A 12,607-nucleotide genomic window follows, 5' to 3' on the forward strand; every position below is an offset into this window, starting at 1 on the left:
TTTTGAGGGAACCTGGCTCAGCTTTCTCCTCTGTTTCCACCATTATAGTTACTCTGGCAACTCCCAGGGTATGTCTACACTAACCCGCTAGTTCAAACTAGCGGGGTAATGTAGGCATACCGCACTTGCAAATGAAGCCCGGGATTTGAATTTCCCGGGCTTCATTTGCATAAGCGGGGAGCCGCCATTTTTAAAAACCCCGCTGGTTCGAACCCTGTGCAGTGCGGAACGAGGTGTTCCGGTAGTTCGGAATAGGAAGCCTAGTCCGAGCTACCTAGTTCGAGCCCCGTGTAGCCATGCTGCACGGGGTTCGAACCAGCGGGGTTTTAAAAATGGCGGCTCCCCGCTTATGCAAATGAAGCCCGGGAAATTCAAATCCCGGGCTTCATTTGCAAGTGCGGTATGCCTACATTACCCTGCTAGTTCAAACTAGCGGGGTAGTGTAGACATACCCCCAGATATTCCCAGCAGGGCCAGTTTCCATGACCAGTATGAGGCAACCACTTAGGAGGCAAAGCCACAGGAGTTGTAAAATGGGGTGGAAAAATGAAGGGAAAAAACAGTAGGGGACTGGAAAGACAAGATATCTCAATGTTATTGGGGGTGTCCCAATATTAGGGGATTTGTCAAGCAACCTATTTCCCCACCCATCCTGATTTTTCACACTTGATATCTGGTCACCCTGTAGGGGATGCAAATATGCTTGCTTGCTGTGGGTGCTAAAATGCCTTATTTACGGCTCTGATTCCCAGTATAGTGGCAGGTGTTCCTCGGTTGATTAGAATGCTCATGTTCTGTTATTATGACATGCTGCCAAATATTTTTCTCAGGAGTGCAAGTCAGAGAAGGAAAATGGAGATTTTTAATGGTTTATATCTTAGCTAAAGCTGGACTGGTATTTCTCTCCCCTGAATTTCAGTGGCCTGCTGCAAACTATGAGGGTGTTAGAGCTTTTTAAATACAGATTCAAGAATCTTTTATAATGGATGGTGTTAGACTGAATGAATGTAGGGGTCACTATCCATTCTATTCTAGTTATATTATAAGAATTGCCGTGTGCAGGAAGACAGACTAGATTATCATAATTGTCCTTTGGGGCCTTAAAATCTATGAATCTATGAATAAACATTCTGTTAGATGTCCTTGCCATAGTCTTGTTACAATTATTTTTAATCCATTCTAAAACCTGGTTTCTCATGTGTCATCCCCACATTCTCACCATCCATATGAAGTTTGGGCTCTTTGTTTACAGCTTATAATTAAACTGATGCTTCCAGCAGTATGAGGCAGGCCTCCTGAGATGGGAAATGTGTAAGTATTCAGTTTAATACAGATGACAAAATAGGTTCATTTATTATTTCAATTTAAAGATAATACTGACTGATGTCCACCCAGAACTCTGCATGCCATTGCAATGAAATGAGTTCCTAAAACACAATTTGTTTTCAGCAGAAGTCAGCCAGTATGACATCAAGTCTACATGGTATATATCCAAACTGTAAATGCCTCTTGGAATATTTTTACCACTAGCCTGCAAATTATCATTTTTCAGTGACTCCAAAGGGATGTGGAAGGGTAGTTCAGCTAAACATTTTACAGTAGCATGTATAATGAATATATTCCTAGATTAGTGAAAACAAACACCAAAATCTACTTTCTTTTTTCCTACAGGTGTGCCCAAGACTCACATTATCTTGTTTAAGTGTTTCAAATTGTGATTCTGAACAAACAGAACCTTTGGAACATTTATTTCTCAGATTTTGACTCTTTCCACTCTAAAGATGAGGTTCCGATGAGTAATTTTGATCTGATTCAGGGTTGACAGTCTGTATCAGCCTAACATTTGGGGGGCTTTGTATCTGGGCTTTTCACTTGGTCTCAGTACCACTTTTCTCCACAATTGTTTAGTCTGGTTATAATTTCCTAATTTCTCAGTGGCTTTCTTTTATATTTTGCTGTAATGATTCTTCTTCTTCCCAGTTTCCAAAAATAGTTTCATTCTTAGGGTATGTCTAGACTCCGTTGCTCTTTTGGGTTACCGGAAGTATCCTGAAATAGCAATGCTACATCTTTAAAAGCTCCCGCTTTTTCCTGAAAAATGCTGAAAAAGTTGAAAAATGCTGTGCCATTCCGGAATCCCGGTAACCCTTGTTCCATAAGAGTTAAGAGTTTTGTTGGAATAGTGCCTTATTTTGAAATTTGGTGCTGTGTAGACTGTGCCAAATTTCAAAATAAGCTCTTTCGATTTAGGCGTGAAATAAGCTACGCAATTTGCAAATTGTGTAGTTTATTCCAACAGAAGGGCACTGCCTAGACTCACTCTTAGTCATGTCTCTGAGCCTGGCAGGAAACGAAAAAGGCATCTACTCCTGAATGTTTTCTTTATTATACTGATTTTTTTAAGCCTAGCTCAAATTGCTAAACCATCAGGAAAAAAATAGATTTCTTTGTCCTTATTTCTTCCTCGTATCACATGAGGATTCTGGTCTGAAAAGCTATATTAAGAACAGGATTAAGCCTTCTGAATTTTTTTTTATTTTTATTTTTTTTTTTGGTCTTGGCTGTTCTCTAATGAATCTTGTATATTTGCTTAATGTATAATCTAGCGAATCCTCCCTATAGTGAAGTCCAAGAGAGTATGAGCAGTGATCTAAAATAACAGGAACTTTGTGCTTTTATTTTTCAATAGCCATAGAATTCTAATGTTTTATCCTGCATCTGTTCCTCCAAAGATTCTGAGCATCTCTCTAATTTAATATTATCATTCATGACTTTTTTCAGATTAGGACATTTTGTATGCAGTGCAGTTGTAGCAATGTCGACCCATGTGGTATACTTCATGCAGTGCACTAAATGCCCCAGTAACAGTTAGGTAGGTGAACCCAGCCAAGCATTATGCTCTCAAATTAGCTCACACAGGAAAAAATCAAAAACACGCTCTTCACAAAGCAATCGCTCTGTATCTGACCTCTCAGTTCTTATCCTCAATGGAAATCTGCACAACACTTTCCAAAGATGAGCCTGGAAGCTTAAATTCATAACTTTACTGGACCCTAAACATCATGGACTGAACAGAGATGCTGGATTTATGACTTATTACAACAATCTGTAACCCAGTAGCCCCCCACCATTTTTGTCCTGTGACTGATGGGGTGATAACAGGCTTCTCTACCTTGAATGGTCCCTTAAAATATGTGTTAACTTCTTATATTAAACAACCTGTGCCGTCTTGAATTTGGCTGTGACTGGGAGAACCTTACCCACACTTGAAGAAAAGTCTGTGTGGCTTGAAAGCTGGTTTCTCTCTCTCACCAAAAGAAGTTGGTCCAATAAAAGATATTACCTCACCCACCTTGTTTCTCAAAATAGCACTGATAGTTGGAAACATAGAGACATTCATTTATTGTCTAGACTGCTTGTCAGATTTTGGTGTAGGGGATGCAGCCTGTGCATGCCATGATAGTGGGTGTTGGGGCAAAGTGAGGACATGTGAGGACAGACTAAAGACAATGGCTTCAGCAGTGTTACTGAACATGCTTACTACAAGCCAAACAACAAATCAGGAGGGAGAGTGACCCTATCAACCCTTCCACAAACACATATCACCTCTTTTCAGAGGCTACTGAGGCACTTGAAAACTCAAGTTTTTTGGCAGATATCTGAGCAGTTAACTGATAGGAGCACTGTATCTAAGCCCTATATAAAAAGAAAGAAAATTAAATTTTAGAAACACACAGCTCTAATGATAACATATTCTGATATCTTGTAGCACATCACTTAAATAGACACTGGTTAGCCTTAAAATTTTAATGTATATTTTTACTTCCTTACTAACTCTGCAGGGAGAGAGACACTATCAAGACTCTTGGACTCTGTCAGCTCTGGAAGGGGAGTGGTTTCTAGTGGGTTACAGCAAGGGGCAGATATATTTGAGTTCTATATGAGAACATCAGAATGGCCATACTGTCAGACCAATGAACCACCTAACCCAGTATCCTATCTTCCAGCAGTGGCCAATGCTAAGTGCTTCAGAAGGAATGAACAGAGGAGGCAATCATCAAATGACCCATCCCCAGTCACCCATTGCCAACTTTTGGCAAACAGAGGCTAGTCACAACATTGCCCATCCTTTGATGGAATTATCATCTTAAAATGTAGTAGCCATTGATGGACATCCTCTTAAAATGTATTTCATTCTTATTGGAACCCTGTCATAGTTTGGGGTTTTCCACCATCCCCTGGCCAGGTGTTCCATAGGTTGACCGTGTCTTTTATTTGTTTTAAATTTGCTGCCTATGAATTTCGTTGGATGAACTTCTTGTGTTATGTTAGTGAAGGAGTAAATAACATTTCTAGACCTTTAACATAATAATTTATTTTCCAAGTTGAAAAGTACCAATCTTTTAAAATCTTTCCTCTGTTCTGTACCCACTAATCACTTCTGTTGCCCTTTTCTGTACCTTTTCCAAATCCAATATATCTTTTTTAGATTGGGCAACCAGATCTGCATGCAGTATTCAAGATGTGGGCATACCATGACTCTATATAGAGGCAATATGATTAAATACTGGAACAAATTGCCTGAAGAGGTTGTGGAATTTCCATCATTGGAGGTTTTTAAGAACAGGTTAGACAAACACCTGTCAGAAATGGAGTGCATCTCCTATTTTGAGTTCAGGGAACTGGACTAGATAACCTCTTGAGATCCCTTCCAGTCCTACCCTTTTGTGATTTTAACTCCAGTGTGAGTCTGAGGGACATTAAATACAATAAATTTTTCTACTGTATCACAATTACAGAAACATCTATTCTGAATAATATTGTATTAATCACTGTGAAAATACATAAAGCTTTCACTAGTTGTTAGAATACTTAATTACTTATCTGAACTGAGGTGATCTCATGAGTTAACATTGTACTGAGTTAGAAAACACACACAGCAATACTGATCCTAGAACAATCTCTATACTGTTTAATGATGTTTTACTGATCAAGATACATTTCTTTATCTGTATGTGGCACATTTGAAGGTGAGAATATATTTTAAAAGTGCTACAGGCATTAGATCATGCAGAAGCAATATTGGGAGAAAAACTGTAAAAAGGTTATATGACTTGTCCTAAGAATTTCTTAAGCAAATCACAAGTGTTCCGGTAATAACATTGTCTATCCTAGTGATAACATTGTATATCCTTACTGTTCATGCTTTGTCTTCTGGAAAATTTCTTAGATCCATGTAAACTGGGCAGTATTTTTAACAGGAGTTGTATATCCAATTAACCATGCGCTCTGCTGAAAATCTAGTTATTGTGAGGTGTCATCTTCACAGTATACTCAGCATGTACATCTTTACCAGGCTGTTTATAAGTGACTGCACAAAATGTAACTTTGGTATGAAAAAATATGGCTTTATGTTGAGGATGTAAATTTAATTCTTGTGTATTAGGAGGCTTTTGGTGTCACTGTTTTCTGTTTTGTTTCTGAACTGAATTCATACATAGGCTTTTCTTAACCATATTTGTGGCTGCTGATAAAGGAAACAGAGTTGTGGGTATTATAGGATTCTGCTAGCCTTGAGGTGTATAAAAACATAAGAACAAAGAAATTCTCATTACCCCATGATCTCTGTATCCCATCTAGTCCAACCATCTATCTCTGACAATTGCACACATAAGATGATTTAAAGGTGACAGTAAATTCATGTTAAGCAGATGTGAGATAATTTCTCCCTTCACCACATTAGTTCTTCAAATCCATAATTGTTTGAGATTAGCTTAAACCACAAAACATGAGGTTTCATTTATCTTCCAGAGTATATTAGTATAAGCCTGGTTGCATGTTCATGAACAGTAAAAATGTTGAATAATATAGGAAATATGGAAATGGACTGGAAGCATTATTAAAGTTTTATATGCTTGCATTATCTGCCTATAGATGAACATTGGAAATTTTTTGTGATAAGCGTGGTGTGATATGATGCAGAATGCATTTGCCATGGTGGATAGCCAATAACTCCACTTTTAGTCCCTTCAAGTCTTCAGTCTCCTATTTCATAGTATACAACGTGGTGAAATTGGTTTGGCCTACCTCTAAAAAAATCAATTACTACGGTAGACTTCCGATAATCCAGAACCTATGGGACCTAGGTAGTGCCGGATTATCATATATGACGGACTATCAGGAGGTACTATAAGCTGGTTATATATATATACTGTATACATTATATACTGTATATAAAGTGTTCTTAACCCTTTTTATTATACATACTGTATACAGTATACTGTAATATTTTAGGTTTTTTAAGCCTTTTTTACCGTTTTTGCTCAGTTCAGCTGCTGCTGCTGTTACCTTGTGACTCATTTTTTGCTGAAGCTCACTCACTAGGCTCTTGCCATTTTGATGCCAGACTATCAAGGAGTGCCGGACTATTGGATGCCGACTATTGGAGTTTTACTGTATTTCATAAAATGAAATTTTAACTTCACAGACAGTGTTTTGTACAAACTTTGAAAAGGGGGAGGTGAAACTAGCCCAGTGTCATATAGTATCAATAGTTTCTCATAGGGTGTGTCTAGACTACATGGCTCCATCAAGGGAGCCGTGTAGTCTAGACATACCCCTAATTAAAAAGATGTTCTTAAGAATTTAACTCTAGTCCTGCTGATTTGATTTGCAGACAACTACTACGGCACTCCAAAGCCTCCAGCAGAACCAGCTCCATTATTGTTAAATGTGACAGACCAGATCCTTCCAGGTGCCACACCTAGCGCTGAAGGCAAACGTAAGAGGAATAAATCAGTGAGCAATATGGAGAGGACTGGTATTGAACCACCAGAAGAGGAAGAGGAAGAAAGACCTGTGGTCAATGGAAATGGCATGGCAGTAACACCAGGTTAGTCCATTTATTCTCTTCTGAATTTTATTTCAGTTATTTCATAGTTATTTCCTTCTGCAGTTATTCACATGCTCACTGTGGGCAGGGTGTGCTTATCCTGTTCTGAAGAGCACAAGACTGATAGCCAAGACTTCTGAGAAACTGGTTTCCAGTGTAACCTAGAGCAAATAAATGAAGAATGTAACTCAGTTTTCATTTTTGTAAAATTATTAGCAAGTTATATTTTGTAAATGAACTTTTTGAATGGGACATTGTGTGTGAGCAAAGTTCTATTAGTGTACCAATGCAACAGAAAATGTATGCACTTGAGACAGCATTCAGGCAGTCCTCTCACTTGACAGTCAGATGGGGTGAAAACTTTTGAATCCTCCAGAAAAAGCAAATGGGAAGGACCAATATCTGTCAGTGTTCTAATCCTTGAAATTAGATGAAAATGATACAGCCTATAGACAGTTAGTCCTAAAGGTATCTACCCAGGCCCGCTGATGGGTGCAAAAAGGGTAGTTGTCCTCGGCCCTAACAATTCAAAGGGGCTGTGGATTCCCAACTGCTGATGCTACTACCACAGTGGTGGCCAGAGCCCTGCGCCCTTTAAATTGCTGCTGAAGTACCACGCCGCATGCTCCTGGCAGTCCTGAAGGCTGGGGGGCATGCTGTGCACCGGACAGCATGGAGGACTGGCTGCCTCCAGCACTGCTCCTTCTGAGGACCTGTCCTTCCTGGGAGCATGAAGCCCCCCTCCCACCTTGCCCAGGGGTCCATGCAGGCTGTCATCTCCTCTGTAACTACCCTTACTTCCTATAGGTCTCACTTCTCCAGCTGACAGTGAACTCAAAATATCTGCTGGTATCCTGCACAGGAAAATTCCATCATGTCTCAAAATGAGTGATCAATTCTCCTGCAGAATTTGAGCAAGTATTACCATATTTTAGTATATAATCATTTTTTTAAAATCCTGAAACACCATTTGAGACATAACTATTGAAAAGCTCAGAAGCGTGTATTTTGTAAAGAACCTGAAAACCACTGCATTAGCAATAATACATGCAGGATTAAATATATATATTTTTCTCTTTGGCCTGTTTAGGTCTAGAAGCAGTGTGGAAAACCTGAATGATAAAACCCCTTAATTCTAGGGAAATTAGAAGTTTAGAAGAAAATGATTGAAGTAGAAGTCTCTTTAGTGACAGTTCATGGCCACAGAAAGCTAAGATTACAAGATTTCAGAATGTACAGGTCTTATAAAACAATAAATGTATTATGTAATCTCTGAGTGCTGTAAAATTGATTTTCACATTTCATTTTATGAAGTCTTTTTTTTCTCATACTTGGTTGGAAAGCAGATCAGATTGAATAACTTTTTCTGTTATGGGTAAGTCTGATTGCTTGCTTTTTTGATGTCTATGTTCCACATTTTAAGGGCAAATCCTAAACCCAGGTAGTCGGGCCATGCACTGGAGAAACATGGGGAATGAGTAGGATAAACCTTCCCCTTCAGTCTCCAAAAGGGCTGTGACTGCAGTATGTCCCACAGTCCTTACTTAGCCCTTCCACAGAGGAGGATGCATAAAGCAGTGCATCCTACACCATACTTTCATGCAGCTTTGCCCCACTCTCTGAATACAGGAACCCTCAGTAGAGCTTCATTCTACACTGCAAGTAGAATGCAAATCCTCAAATCCTTATGAACAAGAATAGAACTGGATTTTCTGCCAGAGAAGCTAGGCCAGGATACGATTTGGCGCTGATGGATAGTCTTTCTAATATCCCTCCATGTTGTTATATGAAACTTATACCCACATGCGAGTTTCAAGGAAGCAATTTCAGGGCAATGTATTTCAATTCATAATCTAAATCTCATCAAGAGTAAATACAGTATCTCTTTTTCTCTTTGTGTTGTCAAAGAGAAAAAGTCCCATGAAAACTGTACATCAATGCTGGTTAGGCCATACCCAAGAAATATTCACTGGGAGGTTCTATGTTAAAATAATGCTGTATCCACATATATCCACATTCAGTGCCAGCCCGAGCCATTCTTCCACCCCGGGCAGAGGGCACGTGGTGCATGCGTGGCCTCTGCCCCGCAAACGCACGGCACCCCATACAGTTGTAATCAGGTGCCATACAGCCCCTGCCCCCGGGCTGTAAGTGGCGCTGGGGGCAGGGGCCGCGTGGCACCTGATTGCAGCTGTAGGGGCACCACATGCCCGAGGGCAGAGACCGTGTGGCACCCGTTAGAGCTGCAATCAGGTCCCCCCATATGTTGACGCCCCGGGCAACTGCCCAGCTAGCCTCCCTCCCCCTTAATCCGGCCCTGTGCATATTATATCTGCAGTTATCCGCATCCATGAATGTCAATATAGATATCCGCATCTCATTTTTGTGGATACAGATGTGAATACAAGTATTATATCTGCTCAGGTCTCTCTCTAAGTATATGAGTACGCTGTGTAAAGTAATTCCTTTAAGTGAGGCTTTCTGAACAAGCAGAACCTCTCGTGACTCCCATGGTTTTAGAAGAAGAATTTTGTTGTTCAGCTATACTGATTGAGGACCTGGCAGATTGTAACAAGGGGTTCTATGTATGTATGTATGCACAGCATTGCATTTTTGTTTTGTCAGTGTAGCTCCTAAGAATTCTGTATAGTAGACAATTTATCTGTGTTCTAATAAGAAGTGTGAGCTGCCCCTAAAACGCATATGTGCTTTGACCCCAAACAGGCAGAAAAAATAAAATACATTAATGAGTAGGTCACTCTAGATGGAAGGAGTGTTATCACCCTTCCACAGAAGCAACCAAAGCCTTTGCATTTTTGGAAAGTGCAGTCCATTTTTTATAAGACTTTCTCTTACAAAGGCAACATTCCATTGAATACACAGTTCTAAGGATCCACAAAAGATCTGTAGTCTTTTAATGGCCTATACATGCTACACAACGTAAAGTCTTATAAACTAGTAGTGTTGTCCGAGTCTGAGCCGGACAAAGGACTGCAATGTAAAGCTAAGGTCTGATGTAAGAGCTAGCACCAGCAGGCTGGAGTTGTTAAAGATCTGAACTGAATCCAATGGCACTTAAGTAATCTGTCTTTATCAGACACGTAAATGACCGTGATATTTGTGGGGATCTTTATGATTAGAATCTTATTTTTTATTTACTAGGAGGCTGGGCCCCCTGCTCACTACACTCGCCAACTCTCCCCCTCCCACTCCTCCTTCCCCCATCTGCCGCAGGCAGATTGTGGCCTCTCCTCCTACCCGTGCCGCAGCAGGAGGGGGGCTATCACCAGCCCTTTCTGCCTCCAGATGGGAGTTGGGACCCAACTGGGGCCTTGTTGGCCAGGCTTCATTTTAAATAAAGTAAAATATTATGTCCAACACAAAAGGTTTCAACGTTGTTTTTATTTATGTCGGGGTGGGGAACCTATTTTGGGTCGGGAGTCACAGATCCACAAGAAAAATTGGAAGAATTCCTTCCACAAATGAGAAGGAAAAATGAGCCCCTCCAAAAAAAACCAGCCCTAACTGATGTGGCCCCCAACATGAAACACCTAATTCCCCTGGTGCTCCAGTACCATGGGAGGGAGTAAGATGACTGAGGTTCAAGGCCTTAGGCCAGATTAATTCTTCTGGGGTTCCAAGGTTAGTGGATTTTGTAGGCCCCTGGGCTCTAGGGTGGTACCAAAAATGAGGGTTTCAGTGTGTGGGACATGGCTGACTGTGGGTGAGATAGGGATGGGGGTGCAGGATCTGGTCTGGATGTAGGAGGGTATATATGAGGATATGAGGTCTGGGTGGAAGGTAGGGTTCAGGAGCAGGCGTGAGGTGTGGGGTCTCGGTGGGGGAGGTGAGGGATGGGCTTCGGATGTGGGGTAGGAGCAGACGGGGGTTGGAGTGTGACCAGGACGGAGGGGGCAGGAGCAGGGTGAAGATACGTGTCTGGCCAGGAGCGGGCTGGGAGTAAGGTGTCCGGCCACGGGGAGAAGGCAGGAGAGGCTGGGGCTGTGGGGTCTCAGCAGGGAGGTGAGTGAGGGGGCTGGGGTGCATTGGGGATCTGGGCAGTGGGGGAGCAGAGGGAAGGCCTACAGACAGTGCACTGCTATTCCCCCAGCCCAGGAGGGGGAGCGCTTCTTCCCCATGCAGGGAGACTAGGGGCTTTTTCTCCCTCCACCCCTTCACTCCCCACAGCAGGAAGCTGGTGCTCCAAGCGTGTGGGGGAGGAAGGGCAAGGCTACAGTGCCAGGCAAAGGGGGCCCGGGCCACTCAGGTCAGTGCTGCCGGGCGTCTCCTTGCCTGCCTTGCAGAAGCGCCGCTCGCTGCTGCAGCCCCACGTGTGGCTGGGCAGGAGGGAGCCAGTCTGGGCTTGGGTCTCACCAGGCAGCCCAGCACTTGACTCAGCATACAGCCACTTGGGGCGAGGCAGAGGACGGGGCAGCGGGCAGCTTGCTCCGCACTTGGCATATCTCTTGAGCCTGCTGGCCCAGCAGCCTGTCAGCGCCAAGAACAACAGCGGTGCAAGCAAGCAGCTCTGGGGCATGGGAGCCCGCCTCCATTCCCGGAGTGAATGGGCCACACCCCAGGCCTCGCACCAACCTAAGCAGCCCCTGGGCCAGGGGACATGCTGCCCGAAAGGCTGTGGCCAGAGCTGAGAGGGCAGGACCCTTGGGAGGTACAATCTGCCCGGGCTGGGCTGCCAGGCAGCTTTGCTGGTCTCCTAACAGTGTCTGGAGCAGGGAGCCCATGTGAGGGCAGAGCCTGTGGACACAGATGATATATGACATTTAATGTATAGAGAGAAATGTTAAATCATTTCCTTGTTCTTCCTTCGCTAAGAGACTCTGCGTTTGTAATGTCTTCCCTTGAACTTGTGAAACTCTGTGTATAGGAAGCTAGTTGTTATATCTCCAGGTACCTTGCCCCATGCCAGCTAAAGAGCTCTCCCTGAGACAGCCAGGCACCTGCCAGGCTAGCAACCCTTAGGCATGGTTCATCATTTTCTTATTTTTACTTTGTATTTTCCTCATCTGTTTGTTGTATCTTCTTTTTTGGTCTCTTGTTATCTACTTCGATTGCAAACTCTTCAGCATGAATTATCTGCAGCATTAAAATAAAAATCCAAACCAGCACATTCATTTGACATGGATAGGTGGAAACTTCCGAGTGTTAGATTATACATAAAACAATAATACAACTTGAATGGCCAGCAACAACTTTGGATTAAAGCTCAAGCTCTGGAATAATCAAATAAGACATGTTAGGAGTATTTTTCTAACATAAGAAAATGTATCATTAATCTAACACTTCATATTTCCAGAGGGTAATTCATCTGATTTAGTAACTTGCCAATTGCTAAGCTTTGTGCTGGTTTGTTACTATATAAATGAAACAAAATTATCTAATTTAGTTGCATTTACAATGGCTTTATATACATATATATTCCTTCTTTTCCCTGAATGTACTGTGTTTAACATGTGTAATAAAAGGCTGAGGTAATAAGAGTTCATTGTCTCCACTACCACTTCACAGGGCACTCACTATTGATGTAGAACTCTAAATTGCTATTGAATATACTTTGAAAATGGGAGGATATAATCTTTTCCATCAGGAGATAGTATCCCAAGAAGGCTGCTGCATCTGACTCTCCTTTGGTTAATTTCTTTAGTGACAAATGTACTTTGGAGCACATAATATGGAATAATTATAGTAACTAAAAAT

The 12,607-nt window shown here is 41.9% G+C and overlaps 1 protein-coding gene across 19 annotated transcripts in view; it reads left to right on the top strand.

Moving 5' to 3' along the window:
• The window catches only part of MAGI2 (membrane associated guanylate kinase, WW and PDZ domain containing 2), a 1,141,222-nt gene that overhangs the window by 735,674 nt on the left and 392,941 nt on the right, over positions 1 to 12,607 (top strand). For all 19 annotated transcript variants that reach the window (XM_075926597.1, XM_075926590.1, XM_075926502.1 and 16 more), the window contains one exon: positions 6,677 to 6,892. In XM_075926597.1, coding sequence (XP_075782712.1) covers positions 6,677 to 6,892 — 216 coding nt within the window. The remainder of the gene's footprint in view (positions 1 to 6,676; positions 6,893 to 12,607) is intronic.

Source organism: Pelodiscus sinensis, chromosome 1, assembly GCF_049634645.1.
Source record: "Pelodiscus sinensis isolate JC-2024 chromosome 1, ASM4963464v1, whole genome shotgun sequence".
Classification (NCBI taxonomy): domain Eukaryota; kingdom Metazoa; phylum Chordata; order Testudines; family Trionychidae; genus Pelodiscus; species Pelodiscus sinensis.